This window comes from Oncorhynchus mykiss, chromosome 19 (assembly GCF_013265735.2).
Source record: "Oncorhynchus mykiss isolate Arlee chromosome 19, USDA_OmykA_1.1, whole genome shotgun sequence".
NCBI lineage: Eukaryota > Metazoa > Chordata > Actinopteri > Salmoniformes > Salmonidae > Oncorhynchus > Oncorhynchus mykiss.
The window spans coordinates 5,231,247-5,257,542 of NC_048583.1; the positions used below are offsets into that span (position 1 = coordinate 5,231,247).

The following is a 26,296-nucleotide window of genomic DNA, read 5'->3' on the forward strand; positions in this document are numbered from 1 at the left end:
GGTAGCATGTGTAGTTATTCATCAGTGGTAGTGTGTGTAGTTATTCATCAGTGGTAGTAGTTATTCATCAGTGGTAGTGTGTGTAGTTATTCATCAGTGGTAGTGTGTGTAGTTATTCATCAGTGGTAGTGTGTGTAGTTATTCATCAGTGGAAGCGTGTGTAGTTATTCATCAGTGGTAGTGTGTGTAGTCTTTAATCAGTGGTAGTGTATGTAGTTATTCATCAGTGGAAGCGTGTGTAGTTATTCATCAGTGGTAGTGTGTGTAGTCTTTAATCAGTGGTAGTGTATGTAGTTATTCATCAGTGGTAGTGTATGTAGTTATTCATCAGTGGTAGTGTATGTAGTTATTCATCAGTGGAAGCGTGTGTAGTTATTCATCAGTGGTAGTGTGTGTAGTCTTTAATCAGTGGTAGTGTATGTAGTTATTCATCAGTGGTAGTGTATGTAGTTATTCATCAGTGGTAGTGTATGTAGTTATTCATCAGTGGTAGTGTGTGTAGTTATTAATCAGTGGTAGTGTGTGTAGTTATTAATCAGTGGTAGTGTATGTAGTTATTAATCAGTGGTAGTGTATGTAGTTATTAATCAGTGGAAGCACGTGTAGTTATTCATCAGTGGTAGTGTATGTAGTTATTCATCAGTGGTAGTGTATGTAGTTATTCATCAGTGGAAGCACGTGTAGTTATTCATCAGTGGTAGCGTGTGTAGTTATTCATCAGTGGAAGCGCGTGTAGTTATTCATCAGTGGAAGCGTGTGTAGTTATTCATCAGTGGTAGTGTTTTAGAGTACCACAGTATGAGAATAATAATATAATAATAATAATAATAATAATAACCATAAAACCTACCAGGCAACCAGGGAAATGGTTCCAATCGTTTTGCCACCTTACATTTTTTCCATAGGGGATTTTAGAAACACTTTAAAATAAGGGCTGTGTTTCGTGTAGGCTTAGCCTTACCATGTAAATCTCTTTCGGACAAGGTGACTCTTATCAGTATATAAGCCTGTAAATAACCACCAAAAATGAAATGCTAATTAGCTGCTAATGTGACTATGATAAAGAACAACAAATACCATGGTGATCTGGATGAGACTGCTGAATTGAGGCAAAGGTAAGAATCTCTGGATTAGCCTTCTAATATTAGCTGAATGTAGTAATTAATAAATAGGCTACTTTCTTTAAGTGGACAAATGTGACCTGTCTTGTGCATATTTTAAATTGACACAATACTGTTAGCAAAGGTATCAGCTAGAGATGACGTGCTGGAACTTGCAGGAATTTGTGGTTTTGCATGCTGTCTATTGTGCTGCTAATTAGCATTTCAGAATCTGAGCGTAAATAGAGCCGAATATATTGACAAAAAGTCTCCTTTGTCAGAGAGAGAATTACACGGTTATCAAAACACAGCCTACGTAAGCCTACACAAAACACAGCCTACGTAAGCCTACACAAAACACAGCCTACGTAAGCCTACACAAAACACAGCCTACGTAAGCCTACACAAAACACAGCCTACGTAAGCCTACACAAAACACAGCCTACGTTAGCCTACACAAAACACAGCCTACGTTAGCCTACACAAAACACAGGCTACGTAAGCCTACACAAAACACAGCCTACGTAAGCCTACACAAAACACAGCCTACGCAAGCCTACACAAAACACAGCCTACGTAAGCCTACACAAAACAGCCTACGTAAGCCTACACAAAACACAGCCTACGTTAGCCTACACAAAACACAGCCTACGTAAGCCTACACAAAACACAGCCTACGTAAGCCTACACAAAACACAGCCTACGTAAGCCTACACAAAACACAGGCTACGTAAGCCTACACAAAACACAGCCTATGTAAGCCTACACAAAACACAGCCTATGTAAGCCTACACAAAACACAGCCTATGTAAGCCTACACAAAACACAGCCTACGTAAGCCTACACAAAACACAGGCTACGTAAGCCTACACAAAACACAGCCTATGTAAGCCTACACAAAACACAGCCTACTTAAGCCTACACAAAACACAGCCTACGTAAGCCTACACAAAACAGAGCCTACGAGAAAAATGATTGGAACCATTTCACTGTTTGACAGCTGTTTTTTTTTGTTGGTATTATGACACCTCCACTGTGGAGCTCTATTCATCTGTGATAGTATGTGTTTTCCTAATGTCTCATTCAGGCCGGGATGCAGTCCAATGTGCATTATAGAGCAGCTGAGCACAGACCGCTTACAATGTGCCTTATAAAAGCACCTTGGATTGAATCGCGGTCTCAGTCTTGTTCTGAGGGAAGTTCCGTGTCTAAGGGCAGAACTAATGTGATTGGTTAGATAAATGTTCAGTGGGCAGAGCTTAGAATGGCATGTCAGTGGGTGGACTTTACAGATGAGTCAAACAAACAAAAAAAGCCTTATGGGTGGTAGGTTGGAGATAGATGGGGGTTGCGAGTTTGAATCCCAATTGCAATTTGTTTTTCAACCTGACCAAACATTCTAAACTAATTACATTTGTAATCTATTAACTTTCTGACTGAACAGCTTTAAATATGTGAAACAACTACTGTGGTAGTCGTGCTTGGTCCACTGCTGGCACAGTGGGCCAAGCACTGGTCACAGGTTTCTCAAATAAGGTCTATTTCTGTTGCCTTTCCCTAGAAAGCATTTCTCACCGTCAACACCCAAACCATCCTTCCACTGTAGTGGGGCTGCAGAATATTAGCTAACATCCTGGACTAGGATGTCTAGTCAATGGAGAAATCTCAATTGTATCCCTTGTCCTCTCTACTTGCCTCAAAACAAATTGAAGGAGAAGATCCAAGGCTAGGAACCTCAGATATTCTGCTCCAATGTCCTTTGAGAAGGAGACGAGGTGGGACGATGTGAGGAATCAAGGAAATACAGTTGAGATTCACTCAGTGTATTCATTCCGACCCTTTCCCAAAATATTGTTTAGAGTCAATATCGTAGAAATGTCCAATCAAAAATATAAAATGAATGACTGAAGGAGAGTTGATGTTCCAAAGAAATGGATAACTCAGTGTGCTGCCTGCTACATCAGGGATGTGGCTTTGATTTTAAGAGCCACATATAAGCTGTGGCCTAGCCGAACGATGAACACACACAGACACACAGACCACGAGTAGACAGAGACTACAATACATAGACTCAGACGGCAGGGTTCAGGCGATGCAAAATAAAGGGTTTTAATGACAAACTTACAAATGCAAAGTCAAACTGTAAAACAGAAGGCCTAACTCTATCAGCATATATTTTTAATTATTGGTCACATAGATGTGATTTATACACCATTTTAGAAGCAACCTACACCATTTCCGTGATTGCGGGTGCTTCTAGCTCCGACAGTGCAGTAATATCTAACAAATTACACAGCATATACCCAATACACACGTCTAAGTAGGAAGGAATTAAGACTATATACATATAGACAAGCGATGTCAGAGCTGAACAGACTAAGATACAGTAGAATAGTATAGAAAACAGTATATACATAAGATGAGTAATGCAAGATATGTAGACATTAAGTGAATGAGATACCGTAGAATAGTATATAAAACAGTATATACACATGAGATGAGTAATGGCAGATATGTAAACATTATTAAAGTGACTGGTGTTCCATTCCTTAAAGTGGCCAGTGATTCCTAGTCTATGCCTATAGGCAGCAGCCTCTAATGTGCTAGTGATGGCTGTTTAACAGTCTGATGGCCTTGAGATAAAAGCTTTTTTTCAGTCTCTCGGTCCCTGCTTTGATGCACCAATACTGACCTTGCCTTCTGGATGATAACGGGGTGAACAGGCAGTGGCTCGGGTGGTTGATGTCCTTGATGATCTTTTTGGCTACACGATTTCACCAAGAACTCGCCACGTTTTTGCCATCCCTGACAAATGTTCATGATCGGGTGAAATCCTATGAACTTGGGCTAGGATCACTATGTCAGGACTGGCGTAGTTTGAGCGGGTCAAGAACGCACCGATGATGGCTGTTCCGTTCTCCAGACCTCTGGCGGATGTCCTGATCATTTTCTGACAGACATTTTGGTCATACATCTTGTAGTGAGCAGTGTTACAACGTGATTGGGCAAGGACTACTACCAATAGCCAATAAGCACTCAGGTGTGAGACCAAAACATTCATGGTGAAGAAACAGCAACACTCACCGTGCGGACCGACGTGATGGGAGACAAATTGGTGGAGCTGTGGAGTGAACGTGGCTGCATTTTCAATAATACAAGTTTCATGTTACCTCCAACTTCCTCTGTAGAATAGAAACTGCATATTGTCCATGTCTACCAGCCATTTGTGGGTCCATATTCTTCACCTCTGGGTCCATATTTCTGCACATCTGGGTCCATATTTCTGCACCTCTGGGTCCATATTTCTGTACCTCTGGGTCCATATTTCTGTACCTCTGGGTCCATATTTCTGTACCTCTGGGTCCATATTTCTGTACCTCTGGGTCCATATTTCTGCACCTCTGGGTCCATATTTCTGTACTTCTGGGTCCATATTTCTGTACCTCTGGGTCCATATTTCTGCACCTCTGGGTCCATATTTCTCCACCTCATGGTCCATATTTCTGTACCTCTGGGTCCATATTTCTGCACCTCTGGGTCCATATTTCTCCACCTCATGGTCCATATTTCTGCACCTCTGGGTCCATATTTCTGCACCTCTGGGTCCATATTTCTGCTCCTCTGGGTCCATATTTCTGCTCCTCTGGGTCCATATTTCTGCTCCTCTGGGTCCATATTTCTGCTCCTCTGGATCCATATTTCTGCACCTCTGGGTCCATATTTCTGCACCTCTGGGTCCATATTTCTGCACCTCTGGGTCCATATTTCTGCCCATAATAATGTGCACACCAATAAAGCAGCTTGCTGTTGGCATTTTTTTCAGAAGCCAACCAATTAAAACGCAGGGCAGGATCAACTAGGGTGTCACAGTGTAATGTAAGCATCCACGTCCCGGGGTTGAAGATTGACTGAATGATAGATTTGGGACAAGGAAATGTTAGTAAGTTAAAATCCTAGATTTTTTTGTGTGGTGTATACCCAGCATTACTACATTCCCATTTGTCATTTACCAGATGCTCTTATCCAGAGAGACTTACAGTAGTGAGTGCATACATTTCCGTATTGGTCTCCCATGGGAACTGTGGTGTTGCGAGCACAATGATCTAACAACTGAGCCAAACAGGACATCAAAGGGAACCAAAGTCCTTTGTTTAAGCAAAGTTCCATGGAACTTGGATAGTCTTCAGCTGCTCTCTGTGTGGAAAACCACCAATGCAGCGCAGATGCTGTTAATTTAAACCATAATGAGGCCACTCAGGCCAGGTGACCTTTAGAGCAGGTGGTTATGGGCCGTGTAGTCTTTACCATGGCAGCCATCTTAGGCAGTGGTGTAAAGTACTTAATTAAGTAAAAATACTTTTAACTACTACTTAAGTTGTTTTTTCATGTATCTGTACTTTACTGTTTTTACTCCATACATTTACCCTGACACCCAAAAGTACTCATTACATTTTGAATGCTTAGCAGGAGAGGAAAATTGTCTAATTCACGCACTCATCAAGAGAACATCCCTGGTCATCCCTAGTGCCTCTGATCTGGCAGACTCACTAAACACAAGTGCTTCATTTGTAAATGATGTCTGAGTGTTGAACTGTGCCCCTGGCTATCTGTCAATTAAAAAAACACAAGAAAATCGTGTCATCTGGTTTGCTTAATATAAGACATTTTAAATGATTTATTTAAGTACATTTAAGTATATTTAAAACAAAATACTTTTAGACTTTTACTCAAGTAGTATTTTACTGAGTGACTTTCACTGGAGTAATTCTCTTTTAAGGTATTTTTACACTAGTATGAAACATTGGGTACTTTTTCCACCACTGATCTTAGGGTAGACACCTCCTGTGACAGCACAAGTCTTACTGTGTGGCATGCCCGCAGGTGGAGGGGCTTGTCACATGTGTGTGGTAGTCCAACAGCATGAGAGACAGGGGTTTAAGCAAGAAACATTTTACTTTAATAAACTATTTAAATGTGATTTATTAGGATCCCCTTTAGCCGACGCCAATGACGACCGCTCGTCTTACTGGGGTCGGACACGTAAAGAAAAGATATTACAGACAAAATACTTTACAATTGACATATATTTAAAAACATGAAGTGTTTGTGTGCATCGATCAGTTCCACATACATGTCAGTACGTACACACAACAAGTCGGTCACATGGAGGAGAGGCGTTGTGCTTTATTCGTTTTTTGAAACAAGGAGTAACTCAAACGGGAAAATGCATCTCGGAATGACAACTTTGGGGGAAACTAGGAGAGCTGCCTCTTACCCCACGCAGTCTTCTCCTATGCAGGGGAGTTGCCTCTTAGCCGCAGTCTTCTCCTATGCAATGGAGTTGCCTCTTAGCCCACGCAGTCTTCTCCTATGCAATGGAGTTGCCTCTTAGCCCACGCAGTCTTCTCCTATGCAATGGAGTTGCCTCTTAGCCCACGCAGTCTTCTCCTATGCAATGGAGTTGCCTCTTAGCCCACGCAGTCTTCTCCTATGCAATGGAGTTGCCTCTTAGCCCACGCAGTCTTCTCCTATGCATGGGGAGTTGCCTCTTACCCTACACAGTCTTCTTCTATGCATGGGGAGCTCACTCTTACCCCACGCAGTCTTCTCCTATGCAGGGGAGTTGCCTCTTACCCTACACAGTCTTCTTCTATGCATGGGGAGCTCACTCTTACCCCACGCAGTCTTCTCCTATGCATGGGGAGTTGCCTCTTACCCTACACATTCTTCTTCTATGCATGGGGAGCTCACTCTTACCCCATGCAGTCTTCTTCTATGCAGGGGAGCTCACTCTTACCCCACGCAGTCTTCTCCTATGCAGGGGAGTTGCCTCTTACCCTACACAACAGTCTTCTTCTATGCAGGGGAGCTCACTCTTACCCCACGCAGTCTTCTCCTATACAGGGGAGTTGCCTCTTACCCTACAGTCTTCTTCTATGCAGGGGCGCTCACTCTTACCCCACACAGTCTTTTCCTATGCATGGGGCGCTCACTCTTACCCCACACAGTCTTTTCCTATGCATGGGGAGCTGCCTCTTACCCCACACAGTCTTCTCTTATGCAGGGGAGCTAATGTAGCACATGGGGATGTGTGAAGCCCCAGACTGAAGTGTCCCCAACCTGAAGTGTCCCCAGCCTGAAGTGTCCCCACTTGCGCCGCCGAATAACTAGCTTTTCGCATGTAGCAACTGGCAAGACACTTCGGGAGGGAGGTCACGTGCTAGTAAAGCAGAGGTCCTGGTTCCGAGCCTCGGTGTGAGCCCAATCAGGAGGAAGTGGTACCTGCTAAGCACCGTGACATCCATTATACTAACCCCTAACCCCTGTAAAGCTGTTTGTGGCTGCTGTGCCAGGAGTCTACTAAACGTAGCTCACAGCAATAGCACCCACTAGAGCTTTTACTAGCAGTTCCACTCTTGTGTTGGCAACCCTTGATTGCAGCCAGGTGTCAGGGCTCCACATCTGCAGTCAATAAGATGATTAATTCACCAGAAAACCACACCCCTGGCTACGTCCCAATTCTCCCAAATAGTGGCTACATCCCACTTCTCCCAAACAGTGGCTAAGGAGGGTGTGAGAGGCACTTCCCTATCCACACACCCCTCAAGATGCCTCAACTGAATGTGGAATAAGGCCAATTCTATTTGATCCGGGAATTAGTGCGCTTGACATTTACAGGTAATTTCAGATTGAGCCGACATATGCAGTGTTTACCATGAATGTGGTCTCCACGAACATTGCCTGTAAAAGGTGCATAGCTGAAAAGGGGGATATGGGATGAAATACCGGCCTAAATGCATTAACTGAGTCACTATAAATAAGGACATCTACTAAATATTATTGGCGTTATATTTGATCCAACGTTGGGATGTTCCTTCCTTCTCCGTGTTATTTTGCTTCTTTTAATATGCTGTCATCCAGCCAATTATCACGTTTTAAGACAATGAGACTCTGTGACCTTTACACCCCCCCCTCCTTTTTTTATTCCCCCTTTTCTTTCTCACTCTTTTTCTTGCCCTCATGCCCCTGGGGAGCCTACGGTTCACCGGCGTAAAGCATCTCTTCTGGATCATCACTCTTTACTTCTGTTCGCCCCACCTCCTTATTATCCTCCCCCTCTCCCTCTTCTTCTCTTCCTTCCTTCCCTCCCCCCTCCTCTTCTCCCCTACTCTTCCTCTCCTCTCCTCTTCTCCCCTCTTCTCCCCCTCTCCCCTCTTCTCCCCCTCTTCTCCCCTCCCCCTCTCCCCCCCGCCCCTCTTCTCTCCCTCCACTTCCCTCCCCCTCCTCTTCTCCCCTACTCTTCCTCTTCTCTTCTCCCCCTCCACTTCCCTTCCTCCCCTCTTCTCCCCCTCCACTTCCCTTCCTCCCCTCTTCTCTCCCTCCACTTCCCTCCCCCTCCTCTTCTCCCCTACTCTTCCTCTTCTCTTCTCCCCCTCCACTTCCCTTCCTCCCCTCTTCTCCCCCTCCACTTCCCTTCCTCCCCTCTTCTCTCCCTCCACTTCCCTCCCCCTCCTCTTCTCCCCTACTCTTCCTCCCCTCTTCTCCCCCTCCACTTCCCTTCCTCCCCTCTTCTCCCCCTCCACTTCCCTTCCTCCCCTCTTCTCTCCCTCCACTTCCCTCCCCCTCCTCTTCTCCCCTACTCTTCCTCCCCTCTTCTCCCCCTCCATTTCCCTTCCTCCCCTCTTCTCCCCCTCCACTTCCCTTCCTCCCCTCTTCTCTCCCTCCACTTCCCTCCCCCTCCTCTTCTCCCCTACTCTTCCTCCCCTCTTCTCCCCCTCCACTTCCCTTCCTCCCCTCTTCTCCCCCTCCACTTCCCTTCCTCCCCTCTTCTCTCCCTCCACTTCCCTCCCCCTCCTCTTCTCCCCTACTCTTCCTCCCCTCTTCTCCCCCTCCACTTCCCTTCCTCCCCTCTTCTCCTCCTCTCCTTCCCACATATCAGGAATTCAGCAGCCTTCCACCTCCAATCACATTTTAATGGGATGCCGATATCCTTTTCCAGAAGAGGGTATCTGGGTCAGATGAGTCTTTCCCACACACACATACAGAGACACACACACACACACACACACACACACACACACACACACACACACACACACACACACACACACACACACAGCCCAGTGGAGCTGCCATCAGTCAAAGCGGCACGGTGGGTCTGGGGGCATTTACATAGATAGATGATGGAGCGATTACAGGGCACCTGGGTTATTAATCATGCTGGTGAGGAGAGCGAGAGGCCCACTGTGCTCCTCTATAGGGGTGGCTCTCTACCTAGGGTATAGTCTCTACTGTAACTCCTGAGCCTTGGTCTATGTGCCTAACCACTGTGTTTGATATAAGGCCTAGAAATGCCTGGTTTATTTCACTATTATCCACGTTTCCATCCACAGTTTTATGCGAGTAAAGTGATACCGTATTAAAAGAAAATCATGACGGCTGTGATGGAAACAGGAAGTTTCGGTACAATTGTATAAACGCCGACAGATAATTTGTTAGTTCGACATGGTGGGATCTTTTAGTGTCGGTAAAATTAATTATGTGAGAAGTGGTGGTGGAAATGCCTTTATGCCCAAATATTGATATGAGAGCCGTCGTATGGAAGTCAACTTGGAGTCACCCGATGATGTGGTGTGTGGTCTTCTCCTAGGGAAACCATGTAGTTTATTAGTCTACAGATGAGATCATTTATGATGAACTTCACAGGGTGGTGAAAGTGCACAGTGATGAACTTGATGGTCCTTTCCAATAAATATTGATTGTCTGATTCTGATAACGTGATGATAGATGCTTGATAGATGCTATGACTTATCCATAATAATCTCATCATGGGGCGGCAGGGTAGCCTAGTGGTTAGAGCGTTGGACTAGTAACCGGAAGTTCAAATCCCTGAGCTGACAAGGTACAAATCTGTCGTTCTGCCCTTGAACAGGCAGTTGACCCACTGTTCCTAGGCCGTCATTGAAAATAAGAATTTGTTCTTAACTGACTTGCCTAGTAAAATAAATAAAAATGTAGACCAGCCTTTCAGCACAGCCTACCTGTACTGTATCTGCCAGCTGTCGGTGAGAGCGCACGTGACCAGAGTAGGTACATTTGCTATTTAACGCAACAGTTTCTGTGACAAAAGTAGAGTTGAAAATGTGATGGAAACATATTCAACTTTAGATTATTACTCGGTACGTGAAAACTGAAGCGATAAAACACATTTTGTGTGCACTACATCGCACACGGATTTTAAACCGCAACACGTCCGTGTAGAAAATGCGCATATTTTCTTTACGCAGATTCTAGAATCTGAACATTTGTCGCCAATCAGATGGAAACCCAGCTACTGAAGTACTTAAATGTCAGTTTCATTTAATGTCAGCAACACTTTTATGGACATTGGGAAAATCCTTAAAGTCGTCATATGTAATGTTTTCACATGGAGCGACCCCATGCTTCCTGTAAGTGTACTAAAACATGCCATCTTCAGCACTTTAACATTTCATACAACCCTAGTTTCTGGTGGTTTTATGAATTTTGAATCGTGAGTGGTGGCTCTAAATATGACGGGCTGGGCGGACGAGGTGATGGCCTAATCTACAGAGACAGGTGAAGTACTGAGCTTCTCCTGGCGGTTTGCTTTGGTAAATGCATCTGCCATTCCGTGACCTCAATGGGACGTGACACATCAACCCCCGCCCCCCACCCCCACCCCCACTACTATATCCCACCACCATGTTTCTAAGAGGGAGACCAGTGTTTTGGCTATGTTGCTCCTGATCATCGTTTTTATCTCAACCATGTTGTGAAGCCAAAGGCACATTTTCACATGTGGACAATTATGTTATTCAAATTCCAATGTATTGAATCCAATGTATTGTATTCTAATAACTTATTCTATCCAGTCAAAATGGCTGCTAGGCCATGCCTTAACTGACATTGATAATGTTATGAATATCCAAGAAGGGTTGTCTAATATGGACGGACGGATAGATGGATGGATGATAAACGAGTGGATGAATGGATGCATGGGTGGATATAGATGGATTGACGTATATCTTGGTAGATCAGTCACAGTGACAACGCTCTATGAAGGATGATGCATATGGGCTTCTGGAAATGAAAAATGTGATGACTGGGAATTTACATTTGATCCAGCTGGCGAGATTATCAGTATAGGCTGCTGTCACACACTAGCGTACGGTCTCCCCACAAGCACAGCTGTGTCATGCCACAACAAGTCAACACATTCATATAAACATAGAGGTTTGAGGTGTGTGGGAGTTATGCGGTAGCCGATTTCATTATTTTAAATGAGTCGGATCCACATCTAAAACAACTTTATCGCCACGTTTGAAAAAGATTGCTGTAAATAATTGAATACGTTACTCTGGGAATTTTTCTAATTTGATAAGTGTAGATATGCGACTTGTCACTCTGCCAATCACTCCATTAGCTCTGAGCCTTGGTAGCGTTGCCCGATGACATCATTCTGTGTCCTTTTGACACAAGTCAATTTGATTACCCTAGGAGGCTTAAAACAGATTGGAAGCAACACAATGGTCTGAAATGATATTGTTTTAGAACACACAGATGGAACACTGATCTACTTAACACCTGACTTCCTATTACGTCAGATTGGATTTGAGTGGTTAAAAGCAGAACATCAAAACTGTGTCCAACCTCAAGCAAGGCAACACTTTGTCTTGTCTATACGATACAATATGAATGCTGTATGAGCAGTTCCTTTACTAACTACAGGCAGTTCCTTTACTAACTGAGGCTCCTTTCCTGTCTTCCATGATGTCCAGTCCCGGTCTCTATTCCAATGTCCACAGGCCACACTAACATACAAAATGAGCATGAAACCATATATCAGAGATGCATTCTAAACAGTGGACATTGGAACACAGCCTCCGTCTGCATAGCGAGCCTCAGTGCTGCCGCCCTGAAATACACCTCCAGTGAGTGACTTTGATTGGCTAATTCCTCAGTGGTCAGTCTGGGGCCTGCCACCGGGGGGAAAGGAGGGTTTAAATGATGTGGAGAAATGTCAGTGGACGTCAGGAGGCTCACCACCCCGATCAATCAATCAGGCTGGCCTGATCCCCCTGTGGTGTGTGTGTGTGTGTGTGTGTGTGTGTGTGTGTGTGTGTGTGTGTGTGTGTGTGTGTGTGTGTGTGTGTGTGTGTGTGTGTGTGTGTGTGTGTGTGTGTGTGTGTGTGTGTGTGTGTGTGTGTGTGTGTGTGTGGAATGGTGGGGGACGTACCCTAAACATATTAACTTTCCCCATTCATCAATTACCCTGGAAACTGGAGTCTGTCAGAGGGATGAGCAGATGGTGTGTATGTGTGTGTGTGTGCGCGGGCGGGAGCGAGAGACAGCAGGGTTCAGTACGCTCACTCAGGAGGCTGCAGGATAACTAATCAATCTACCTGCCTCAGAGAGCAGGAGAGGAACAGGGAGAGCCAATGAGCAGAGAGCAAGCCAAGGAGGTGCCTGCACATTCTTCAGGAAGGGGGTGAAAATATGATTCTCTGCATCCTTCTCAAAACACATTGGAGAAGGTCTGCACTTCCTCCCTAATTTTCTCCAATGTGTTATAAGGAGAGGAGAGAGAATGCAAGGAATTGAGGCAAGACTTTTGAGATTCACTCAGCTTCTAAAGAGTCTATTAAATCAAAACAGAATGGGAGCCTTCAGAGGTTAAAACACAACAACATTTCTTCTGACCCTGCATGAGTACACATCAGATTAATTGAATTGATAAAATCATGTTTATTGTGAGCAGCAAATAGTGAACTGAATATTAATTCAATCAATCAATCACACAGCTTGGAAAGAGAACGGAATGGTCTCCCCCCGCAAACATCTGGATATCGGTACTGATTGAATATAGTAGTCACCAACACTGTAGAATCCCTTTGTCAGTTTCGGCCAAACTCTCTCCACCTATGTCTTGTACAGCAATACAGCTACAAATAATTGAAAATGTTAATGCATTTATGTGTGTGGGCTGTAAAACATTCAAGAATTTTGAGGCCTACAATCAAATGCTCAAACATTCAGGCAAATGGGTAGGTCTCTCCAAGTGCCTGATTTCAATCACTATGGTAAGCAGGAAATGAACTGGCCCTCGAAGGTCCTACCTGGTACATAAAGGCTTGACCTTCTATGGGTCCTTCCTGTTACACCTGCATACGGGTAGCTGAGTCTTGTCTTGAGGAGACTTCATAACCTCAGACAATATGAGCCCAGGTGATTTTTTTCCTCCCCCCAAAAAACGTTTTGAAGTTCCTTAAAAACACTTCTCACCCTGAAGACTAAACTACAAACTCCTTTCAGAGGGCAGATGTGTTTTCTCTCTCTCTCTCTCCCTCCTCCTCTCCTCCTACCTGCTCTTAAATGTGTACCGGCGGCTCTAGGCCTGTCATATAGCATCAGCGCTCCGCTGATTACTTCCACCTTGTCTCCCTCGTCAGGGAATGATTCTGACACGCACTCACACCCTGCTTTCTCCGCATCAATATGCGTGCGACGGAATAACTGCAGACAGTAAATAAATAATGAAAGAGGAGAGAGAGAGAGAGAGAGGGTGGGAGAGAGAGAGAGAGAGAGGGTGGGAGAGAGAGAGAGGGTGGGAGAGAGAGAGAGGGAGGGTGGGTGGGAGAGAGAGAGAGGGGGTGGGAGAGAGAGGGAGGGTGGGAGAGAGAGAGAGGGGGTGGGAGAGAGAGAGAGGGAGGGTGGCTGGGAGAGAGAGAGGGGGTGGGAGAGAGAGGGAGGGTGGGAGAGAGAGAGAGGGGGTGGGTGGGAGAGAGAGGGGGAGGGTGGGAGAGAGAGGGAGGGTGGGTGGGAGAGAGAGAGAGGGGGTGGGAGAGAGAGAGAGAGGGTGGGAGAGAGAGAGAGGGTGGGAGAGAGAGAGAGGGTGGGTGGGAGAGAGAGAGAGGGGGTGGGAGAGAGAGAGAGGGTGGGTGGGAGAGAGAGAGAGGGGGTGGGAGAGAGAGAGAGAGGGGGTGGGAGAGAGAGAGAGGGAGGGTGGGAGAGAGAGAGAGGGTGGGTGGGAGAGAGAGAGAGGGAGGGTGGGAGAGAGAGAGAGGGAGGGTGGGAGAGAGAGAGAGAGGGGGAGGGTGGGAGAGAGAGAGAGAGGGGGTGGGAGAGAGAGAGAGAGAGAGAGGGTGGGTGGGAGAGAGAGGGAGGGTGGGTGGGAGAGAGAGAGAGAGAGAGAGAGAGAGAGAGAGAGGGTGGGTGGGAGAGTGACACATCGAGCTTCCCTCTCTTTTTCTCTCTGTCTCGTTTTCCTCTCCTGTGTGGTGTGACTCACCCAGAGTGGCCAAGTGTTATGTCGTGCACTGGGGAAGGCGCGCGCACGTGTGTGTGCACTGTGCATACATGAACTATTGCCTCACAGACGGAGTTGGATGTGAGGGTGTAGGTTTGATGGGGAAAGAGACCATTTAGAATACACATTAGGATGAACATAAAACGGATAGAAAACACAGCAGCTGTATACTTTGAAATGAATAGCTAGCTAGGCCCATCCGTGTACATACAGTACATTAGAATGACCACATGACCTGATCAGGAAAAACTCCTGGCCCTAAACCACAGCCTGTAGTGATAAACACATGTCTGGTCAGATCACGTGATGAGGAAAAACACCTGGCCCTTAAACTAAAACATTATTTTAGATGAGGTGGCAGTTAAAGATGCACTATGCAGAAATCACTATGCCAATTTCTGGTTGCTAAAATTGTAATAGTTTGCCTGATTTCAGTTTATGTAAAAAAATAAAAATAAGTATAGTGTAGAGAATCATTGTACCATCTAACTGCTGTTAAATATATTTTCTATAACCAACAATATAGTATTTTCAGCTGTTTGTGGCTGGTGTACAAAACACAAAGGAAAAGATGCAAAAACAAAACTTAAGAACGGGAAGCATAGAAATAACACATATAGAACACTGCTTCTTATACATGCTTTCAATAAGAATGAATGATCTATAAATCACATTTCTATGTGAATTTGGTCAGGTCACCCAAAAAGTGACATATTGCAGGTTTAAAGGAGGAAAAAACCTGCACCGTCAGGATACAGACGCATCACTTCCGCCCAACTGGAAACTCCATATTTCCCATCAACAACATTCCCATTCCCTGAGCAGCATTCCAGTATTCATTCATTCCAAGAAAGTGACTGTGCGTTTTCCCTGTGCTAGTCCTGTGTGCCAGGGATAACTTAACGGTGTGAGCATCCCTCCCCTGCAGTCAGAAATCCCTAAAGGGATTACCAGGAGGACCACAAGGACTCCAAATCTCAGTGAAGGGCATGGTTGGGGGTAAGCATCTAATCTCCTGGATGTATTCCCCCTGGAAGATAAAAGGGCATCACCATAGAAATAGAATCCATAGAAAGGGCTTGCAACGTCCACTCATTATGCCATCATGGATTTAAATGGAGAAGCCCGTTCTATATTCCTATGGGCAACTCACTAATTATAACAGTGTACAGTTAGGTGGTGTAAGTTTGTTGTTTAGGGCTGTTTTCCGAGACACAAATTAAGATTATAGTCTGGACTAAATTGCCTACTCAATGGAGAATATAATTTCTGAATGCAGGGGAGGGAGGGATGCTCACCCGGTTAAGGACATGTTTTTGGGCCCTAGGTCTAGGTTTCATTTTGATCCGGGAAAACGGACGTTAGAGTTTCCATTCTATGACCCAACCACCCTAATGAAATCCTATGAAGGGGGGCTGGAAATGATTTTGAACATTCTAAAACCAGATAGAAAGTATTTAGAAATGATAATCAACCTACATATTTTTAAACACCTGCACTTTTTCTGGCCCACAAATTGCTTTTGACAAACAAACCGGTCTGGAAAAAATGTGTGGCCCTCTGCTGATTTTTTAAATCCTCATGTGGCCCTCGAGCCAAAATGATTGCCCACCCCTGCTGTATAGAGTCCTCCTGGCACAGCCTGTCTCACCAAGTCCCCATCCCTAGTTCCATTCCCATCTCCATCGAGATGAGCGCTGCACACATTTCATGGGAGAATACTCAGCTCATACATCTTCATCCCGTATACTTTACCTTTTTTCTCTCCCCCCCCCCCCCCACACACTCTCAGTGCAGGAGGGGGAAACGGTACCACAGGGGCCTGAGGACTTTAAATCCCAGTTTCCAGACTGATCCAGGAGAGGAGAGGGAGGAGGAGAAGAGGGGGATTAGAGGAAGCCAATCTCTGATATGGTTTAATCTCAGCGGCCGGCGCTCCCGATGCACGTTATTTATCACCTTCCCATCACCGGCGGTGGCGGGGATTTGCCACACAGACGCATCTGCCGCGGAATGCACGCAGAACGATTTCCAATGTAGCTCTCCTCTCTCAGGCCTTTTGCCGCCAGCAGCTCAAGACGCAGGTTACGGCTGCGTGGGTTTCGTTACCGAGGAGGAAAAAGTCGGTCCCGGATGATTTCATCTTCCACCGTCTCCTCAGCGACCCCAGTAATTCACAGCAAACCCGAATGCACCCCTCTATCCCCTCCTCCACTGTCCCCCTCACTACTCTCGCCAACCCCCCCCCAGACCTGGAAATCATTCGGGCTGCACAAGCCATCTCAGGCGCCCCCCTCCCCTCCTCCTTCTACCAGTGTGACAAACCACATGGGATTTCACTAGTTCTTTAAAGCCTGCTGCCTCTGGGAATGACTCTCTTCCACCATGCGACATTTTAGTATTCCGGGGGAGACGTGACTAGGGATGCAACCAATGCCGTTTATATATCCTCTCCTCGTTGTTGTTTGAGTGATGCTTCGCAGCAGCAGCAAATGAGAGAGGAAAAACATTGCAGGTGAATCATAATCCAATATTTAATTGTACAATGTGAGGATAAAAATGTTGCGTTATTCGTTGACATTCAAAATATTTGTTTTTAGTCTTTTTTTTTATTTTAACACATAAAAGCATCACAACAACAATATACAAATTCTTGTTAATCTTTAAAACCAAAACACATTTACACATGCAACAATAGGGTTTTGAAGACGATGAGTCATTTATTGAATCATTTTTTTGTCGTTTTTGGAATGTGTTCAATTCTTGCTTCAGCTCAACAGACATTTGTTGTTATTGTGGTCTCTGCAGGAGAAAGGTATGGAAAGTCCCGTACTTCCAGAATAACTGTAGTCAGACAGATACTCACAGTGAACAATGTATATAACTGTTGTCAGATATGTAAACTGTACTGTTGACTTAATATTCCATTTGAATAATGTTAATTTAACCTCAGAATTCCTTTACTAGTATTATTAATAAGTCCCTTTTAGACAGCGTGGGTGTAATAACCAGTAACACTTTACTTAGTCTGCAAGTATATATCATAAACCTCATAAGACATTCTAACGGACATTACATGCTTATAACAAGCAATAAAGCATTATACCTGCTTATAAACAAGCAATAAAGCATTATACCTGCTTATAAACAAGCAATAAAGCATTATACCTGCTTATAAACAAGCAATAAAGCATTATACCTGCTTATAAACAAGCAATAAAGCATTATACCTGCTTATAAACAAGTAATGAAGCATTATACCTGCTTATAAACAAGTAATGAAGCATTATACCTGCTTATAAACAAGTAATGAAGCATTATACCTGCTTATAAACAAGCAATAAAGCATTATACCTGCTTATAAACAAGCAATAAAGCATTATACCTGCTTATAAACTAGCAATTAAGCATTATACCTGCTTATAAACAAGCAATAAAGCATTATACCTGCTAATAACAAGTAATGAAGCATTATACCTGCTAATAACAAGTAATGAAGCATTACACCTGCTAATAACAAGTAATGAAGCATTATACCTGCTTATAAACAAGTAATGAAGCATTATACCTGCTTATAAACAAGCAATAAAGCATTATACCTGCTTATAAACAAGTAATGAAGCATTATACCTGCTTATAAACAAGCAATAAAGCATTATACCTGCTAATAACAAGTAATGAAGCATTACACCTGCTAATAACAAGTAATGAAGCATTATACCTGCTTATAAACAAGTAATGAAGCATTATGCCTGCAGGATATAAGTAATGAGGCATTATACCTGCAGGATTTAAGTATAGTGTTACCTATAAGATGACCTTTGTATTTCAAACAAAAACCAGAAGATGGTCAGGAGGTGGCAAGACAGTTACATGAAATAGCCAATCATAACACCATCTTTGAAGCGTATCAAAACCGAAGAGAAACGCAGTCTGGCTCGTAACCACCCCTTTGTGCAGTAACTAACACAACGATGCTCCTTTTTGTTTTCCAATAAAGTACAACTCGCTACACAAGACAATATGCCCTGTTTCGGTAACGTGCTGGACAAAAACTGAAAGAAAGCCCAAATGAAAGCATCTAAATAATAATGCCGTTCTCTCTGGCATGGTGCGTCACTTATATGATACATGACATTTACCAAGGAGGACCTTATAGTTTCTCTCAGTCAGAGGCGCTCGCACACACAAACAGGGAATGCAAGCATTAAACAAAAATGACACATTTTATAAAAAATAATTCAGCTTCGATATAATAATTTGAAAATGGAAATAAAGGGAAAACACAAGCAGAATAATCAACTTTAAAGATTATTGCTCAGGGGTTGTGTGTGACGATCACATGATCAATCCCAGCAGCGGCCATCTTTGTTGTTGACGTATTGGTGATGATTGTCCATTGAGTCCTTTACATAAGATTGACTGTAAACTTTACAGCCAAACGACACGGAAACACATTCATATACACCGAAAATAGACATTATGATACTGTCAAAAGGTACAATAATTACACAGGAAAGGAAATTACAGAGTTAAACCAACACCATAATGTTTATCGTTTCATCTTTTTAGAGTTTCTGCCTCCTGGTTTAAAAACTGGGAGGTTGTTTGGGTTCTCTGAACCCCCAGTGCTTCCTGCAGTGATGTCATCAGAGTTCTAACTGGACCTCTGACCGCGTGTTGATGTCACTAAGGTCGGGCGCTCTAAAAGAACCACCGGAATGCCTCGCCATTGTTGACTGGTGTCCTCTGTAGGAGAAACGAAAAGAGCAAAGGCAAACGGTTAGCAACAGTTACCAAGGCGAAAGGAAAAGTGTATCTTTCTTCTTTTGAGCATTTTAAAACCAAGGGGAAAAAAATGTGAGTACAATATACAAGGCCACTGGGACACCAGGAGGCCTACTGCATGTTGTCTGAGGTGGCCCGGATTTCACCTTAGAATCTTTATTTTCTCTCACAAAGAATACTTTGTTTGTAGAACGGCCACAACAGCTGAGCAGTCAAACCACTCACTTCTTCAACCCAGACATACCTTAGTTATCCCCACGTCTAATTTCCTCTAAGAGCGTCCCAAGGTTAAAGACACCTCCAGTACCTACCACCCACCTCCCTAAAAAACACCCACACCCAAATAAATCACTACACCATGATGAAATATTCACCACAAAATTCCCATGATGCAACAATGAGGCGTTTAATTACGGGAAGCTCCAGCCGCAGTGAGGGGGAACCAGCGCGTCATTTCAATTTGGGGCCGCGCCAGCCCCACTACACTGGAGTGACAGCCACTTCCTTTTTGGAAACCAACTACCATTTTTAATTCACAACATAAAAAAAAAAGAGTCCCCGGAAATCCCCATAACCAATTAGCTGTTTTTTGTGTGTTTTTTCCACTCCAGCTCGATGGAAACGGTGGTGTCTGATTGAAACAAAAAATCACTTTACTCTGAGCAGAGAGGAGTGGAAGAGAGAGGAGGGGAAATGTGATATTTCAATATGAGTATAATCACTGACTCTTCACAGAGGAGGTGGATGAGTGTCTTAGGGCTAGGTACTCTGATATAACCAAGATGTGGGCTGCATTAACAACAAGTAGCTAGCCAATTCTGGTGCTATGATACAGTATGTCATATAATCCTACGTGGGATGAGCTTAAATATTGGTACGCAAATTATGTATTCATTCAATCACCCGTTGATGCATATAACAAAAGATCCAGCAACATACAATTTATTCAACTTTCCTTCTGTATTTTGTCAACAAAACTGCCATGTGAGATATACCAGGTACACAACTTTATATTACAACATTATATTGCAACATTATATTGCAACAATACAACATATTGCAACAATAAACAAGGATGCAAATGCACATTTTCCCACCACAAAACAGGTGTTTCACTAGAAAGTCACACAGATCGGACCTCAAGAGGGAACATGGGTAGAGATCCAGCACTGTGTTAGTGAACCAGGTGATGGGTTAGCGGCCAAGCATACTGCTAAGCACTTGTGTAACAACAACCAACTAATTGATGTACCAGCGAGTCAGTCAGTGAACCAGTGACGCAGAGGGAGGGAGGCTACAATTCTATCAATACGGCCAAACACTAACATCACTGAATACAGGCCTACTCATCCAAATATGGAATTACAACACACCCCCCACCCCCCCCCCCCCCCCCCCCCCCCCCCCCCCCCCCCGACGTCGTGTAAAGATTAATACTAGAGCAACCGAGGCAATCAGAATGGGTTACGACGCACAATGGTTTTATCATAACCTCTCTGGTCCGTTATGTCACCTGCCCCTTTCCACTTTACAAAACCCACACAAGCACAGTAATGTCTCAACTAATTAGACGGGAAGCATTCATACATTAAATCGCGAGACACCACTTTCCTACAGTGTGAATTCCTACAGTATACAGAGAAAGTAAGCAGTTGTACAATTAGAAAATACATTTTTCATTCCTACAAATTCCTACAGTATTTAGCTGGCTAATTGAAAAAATGCCACTTTACCACTTTAGTAATGTAGGTTAATTTACAGGCCCAGTTAATGGAGTTTACAGACTACCTCCCCCTCAGTGTAACCGTCAGCCAACCAGGAAAGCATTTAAAGTACATCTTATGGCAACATTATTCAATTAGTAAGGTTCAACACAACCATGGATTCATTTATTCAATTAACACACTTTTTTAGGTGGTTATTTCTCTGCTCTTTGGTTGAGTGCTCTGTTTACCATTATTTCAAGTGGGCTAAAACGCAGGATAACCCCACACTTACAGGAACCTATTCCCCCACATCTACTTCCCACCTGTACTGGCAGGCTAACGCTACTGTCGCCTGTTGGCGATACAAAAAGGCTCAATGAAATACTGGAGATCACAACATGGAAATGACTGAATGTCCTCAAAGCTTCTCCTCTGGTTGGAACAGAGGAGGGAATGGAAGACGGGACACAGCAGAATCCAGGAGAATGGAACCCGGTCGAGACCCAGAAAACAGAGAGTTAGCCAACATCATAACGTGTCATGCCTTAACAAATACTGAAGTAACATACTGAAAGAGAATATAGCAAGGCTGTGAAGGTTCCGAACACATGGTTCCCACAAACGTCTCAAACTATCTATGAATGAAGGAGAGTGTCAGAATAATGTTGGCTAATACAAACTGAAAGAGTGAAAATGTGTGTGAAATTTGGAGTGAAACGTGGAGAAAGGGAGACAGAGATTCTTGGCAACAGAGAGAGCTACAGAGCTGAAGCAGACAGCTAGCGTGTGAGCGAGAAAGAGAGAGAGAGGAATAGAGAGAGAGAGAGAGAGATACAGAGCTGAAGCAGACAGCTAGCGTGTGAGCGAGAGAGAGAGAGGAATAGAGAGAGAGAGAGAGAGAGAGCTACAGAGCTGAAGCAGACAGCTAGAGTGTGAGAGAGAGAGAGAGAGAGAGAGAGAGAGGAATAGAGAGAGAGAGGAGTGGGAGAGGAGCCTAAAAGTAATCCGCAGTACGAGACGCATTTCCATGTTCACACGTAATTAAGAAGCGGCCCAGCCATGGGAAAGAACCTCCACCAGGAGCAGATCCTTGAAATTAAACCCCAAAATAAGAATGTGAAAGAAATAGATGGGAGTGCCGCAATGTGTTAGTCCAATAACCAGGATCTACATTCTAAGAGCAAGAAAAAACAATAAGCAACATGGAACCCTGTGCTGAAGCTCACTCCACCACCACACTCCTAAAACATGATACTTTAACAGAGGGCATTTGACATGACAGAGCCATGCCAAACCATGCTGTACTGAGCTAGCCGGGTTACACATCCACCAAAGTCGCTTGAACCATGCAACAAAAAAAAAGGACACTGCTAAAATAAATGATGAAGCCGACACAGTTTGCTTTGAGTGTGCAAAAAGGTATAAGCTTCCCTAGTCCAGAAACATGACAGTTTGTTAGGTAGAAGACTGAGGCAGTGAGAGAAAGGAGGGTAAAGGGGAGGATGTTTATGTTGATCCATACATTCGGTCATTGATCAGTCCCTGGATGGAAGTGAGATGCTCCACTCTCCACAATAATGACCCTGATGTGGGCGCTCGCCATGTCTCCGTTTTGTTAAGTCCTGCGCTATCGATCTATTTGGCGGTGGGGACTCTTGAGTGCTGCTTGTATTGTGTGTCTGAGACAGAGTATGTGTGTGTGTTCTCAGATTCCCTCGTTCTCCCAGGTCCCTTGCCTTGGCTCACTGCAGTGACCAGGCACAAAGGCAGCTCAATTAGCACAGCTCCACGTCTCCTCGCTCCCCTGCCTGCCTCCGCAGCATCCCATCGAAATCACTCCATCAACCCACCGCCAGAGAGAAAGGAGGCAGAGAGAGGGGGGGGGGGGGGGGGGTGGAGAGTAGATAAATGGAGAAGAGAAATAAGATGAGGGAGGGAGAGAAAGAGATGGAGAAACGAAACAGAATGACACAGCGTGTGAGAGACCAGAGAGAGAGAGAGAAAGGGAAAAGGAGGGTGAGGAGGGCTGATAGTGTTGCTCCCCTGTCCCCGGTGTAACACTGAGGTTTCACCTCATATCAAGCCAGGGTAACGCAGCGGCTCAGGAACTCTGAGGCCGCCAGCGGAGCATAACTACCCAGCTACAATAACACACAGGTAAGGAACACAATGTGAGCCACTACTGGGTTGGACTTTAACCGAGTGAAGAGATTCACAACTCCCCTGAAAAATACAAATGACTCCAAACCCCCAAACTGGAAAGGCCCTGACATTTAAAGCAGAGCCACAGAGTTCAGGTAAATATCTTTAAAAAGGGACATGGGGGAGACAGGAAGTCAGAGTTCACACGGACTGGGATGTGTTCCGGGTTGCCCCAGAATAACATTGAGTTCACAAGGAAGTGTCTAGGGGATGTTGTTCCCATTGTGACTATTAAAACCTACCCTAACCAGAAACTGTGGAAAGATTCGTGCAAAGCTGAAAGCGTGAACCACCACATTTAACCACGTCAAGGTGACTGGGATGATGGCCAAGTACAAACAGTCCAGTTATGCCCTCCATAAGGCAATCAGACAAGCAAAACGACAGGAAAAGTGAAGTCGAAGTGAGACAAAGAGACAAAGTGAAGTCGCAATTCAACGGCACAGACACAAGACGTATGTGGCAGGGACTCCAGACAATCACGGATTAGAAAGGGAAAACCAGCTACGTCGCGGACACCGACGTCTTGCTCCCAGACAGGCTAAACACCTTCACCCGCTTCAAGGAAAACAGTGCCACCGACGTCTTGCTCCCAGACAAGCTAAACACCATCACCCGCTTCAAGGAAAACAGTGCCACCGACGTCTTGCTCCCAGACAGGCTAAACACCTTCACCCGCTTCAAGGAAAACAGTGCCACCGACGTCTTGCTCCCAGACAAGCTAAACACCTTCACCCGCTTCAAGGAAAACAGTGCCACCGACGTCTTGCTCCCAGACAGGCTAAACACCTTCACCCGCTTCAAGGAAAACAGTGCCACCGACGTCTTGCTCCCAGACAGGCTAAACACCTTCACCCGCTTCAAGGAAAACAGTGCCACCGACGCGGGTCACGGCCACTCCCGAGGATTGTGAGCTCTCCATCTCAATGGCTGATGTGAGTAAGACATTTAAGCGTGTTAACCCTCGCAAGGCTGCCGTCCCAAACGGCATCCCTAGCCGCGTCCTCAGAGCATGCACAGACCAGCTGGCTGGAGTGTTCACAAACATATTTAATCTCTCCCTATCCCAGTCGGTTGTTCCCACTTGCTTCAAGATGTCCACCATTGTTCCTGTACTCAGGAAAGCTAAGGTAACTGAGCTAAACGACTATTGCCCCGTAGCACTCACTTCTGTCATCCTGAAATGCTTTGAGAGACTAGTTAAGGATCATATCACATCCACCTTACCTGACACCCTAGACCCACTGCAATTTGCATACCGCACCAATAGATCCATGGATGACGCAATCACCATCGCACTGCCCTATCTCATCTGGACAAGAGGAATACCTATGGAAGAATGCTGTTCATTGACTACAGCTCAACCTTCAAAACCATAGTACCGTCCAAGTTCATCATTGCGTTTTGGGCCCTGGGTCTGAACCCCGCCCTGTGCAACTGGGTCCTGGACTTCCTGACAGGCCGTCCCCAGGTGGTGAAGGTAAACAACAACTCCACTGATCCTCAACACAGGGGACTCCCAGGGTGCGTGCTCAGCCCCCTCCTGTCCTCCTAGTTTACACATGACTGCCTGGTCATGCATGTCTCCAACTCAATCATCAAGTTTGCAGAGGATACAACAGTGGTAGGCCTGACTACTAACAACAACAACAACAAGACAGCCTACAGGGAGGAGGTGAGGGCCTCCCCCTCAACAAAGCGAAGGAGTTGATCATGAACTTCACGAGGCTAAAGAAATTTGGCTTGGCACCTAAGACCCTCAAACTTTTACAGATGCACCACTGAGAGTACTCTGTCGGGCTGTATCACCACGTGGTAGAGCAACTGCACCGTCCGCAACTACAGGGCTCTACAGAGAGCGGCGTTGTCAGCCCAACGCATCACCGGGGGCACACTGCCTGCCCTCCAGGACATCTACAGCACCCGGTGTGTCACAGGAAGGCCAAGATGATCATCAAGGAACTCCGCCACCCGAGTCACAGCCTGTTTACCCCGCTACCATCCAGAAGGCAAGGTCAATACAGGTTCATTAAAGCTGGGACAAAGAGACGGGAAAAAACAGCTTCCAACAGCTTCCATCCAAGGCCATCAGACTGTTAAATTGTCAACACTAGCCGGCCTCCGCCCAGTACATTACCCTGTACAATACCCGCGACCAAGTCGTTCTTTCTTTGTTCCGCTGCCATGCTCCGTGGCAACGTTCTTATCTCCTGCTTGCTGGTAACCAGCTACACAGTCACGACATCTGCAGCCAGAATAACAGCAAAGTAGCTGTTTTCTATTGACATTCATTTGGATACATCCATAACAATAAGCTGATAATGCCTGATTTTGCCTGGTAGAGCTAGAAAAGCTTGCCTTCTCGTCAGAACACTCGTCAACTCTGTTAATTACGAGGAGACCGTATTGGATATCAAAGACTACGGTAAAAGCTAGCTAAATATTTGTTGGTAGCAAACTTGCCAATATGACAATCAAATTCAAAAAGATCAGTTGCTGAAAACAGCTGGTGAAAATAGAAACATGTGGGAGGATTTGACAGTTTTAGTGGCGGAGATGACCGGATAAATTAATTAATGTTTGTCACTCACCACGTTAGGACATCAGATGCTCCAAAAAAATGTGTCTCTAAAAACAAATCAATACTAGCTAACTTTTTTCCTCGTTGGACCTGCGTTTACAATGTAGTTTTGTGTAGTTGTTGGTTTAGCTTTCTGTGACTTTGTAGCGAGTATGGTCTGAATGTGTAAGCGCATATTGCATCTTGATTTCAAGGTGTCCTGTTATCTGGTTTTAATGTCCATACTAGAATACCCTTCTAGCCAATCAGAAACAAGTATTCAGCAATGCTGTGGTATAAATATATGTATACTCCGGACTCTTCCTAATATTTCTTTATTTCTAAATTCCATAATTTTACTTTTTAATATCTGTATTGTTAGATATTATTGCACTGTTGGAGCTAGGAACACAAGCATTTCGCTAAACCTGCAATAAAATTAGCTAAATATATGTATGCGACCCAAAAAAATTGATGTGAACTAGTCTGGCCTTCCTCTCCTAGAAGGATACAGTGAGGTCCTGACGACAGCTGATGCTGATTGGCCATGGCAGTGTAGTTAATGGTGGGAGTCTGGCGTGTCCTGATTGAGGAGGAGGGGTGAGAGGAGGAG

At 44.7% G+C, this 26,296-nt stretch overlaps 1 protein-coding gene and 1 long non-coding RNA gene across 5 annotated transcripts in view; both read right to left on the reverse strand.

Moving 5' to 3' along the window:
- Nucleotides 1-17,016: 17,016 nt before the first annotated feature.
- Nucleotides 17,017-17,938, reverse strand: LOC118941426. Its single transcript, XR_005037641.1, has 2 exons — nt 17,596-17,938; nt 17,017-17,564 (listed from the first exon to the last, which is right to left on the reverse strand). It is a non-coding gene; the product is annotated as an uncharacterized LOC118941426 (long non-coding RNA).
- LOC110498626 (CXXC-type zinc finger protein 4) overlaps nt 17,939-26,296 on the reverse strand; it is a 32,479-nt gene continuing 24,121 nt past the window's right edge. For 3 of the 4 annotated variants that reach the window (XM_036954018.1, XM_036954017.1, XM_036954019.1), the window contains exon 4: nt 17,939-19,176. In XM_036954018.1, coding sequence (XP_036809913.1) covers nt 19,132-19,176 — 45 coding nt within the window. In that variant the 3' untranslated portion in view covers nt 17,939-19,131. The remainder of the gene's footprint in view (nt 19,177-26,296) is intronic. The other variant, XM_036954020.1, reaches the window with a different exon arrangement.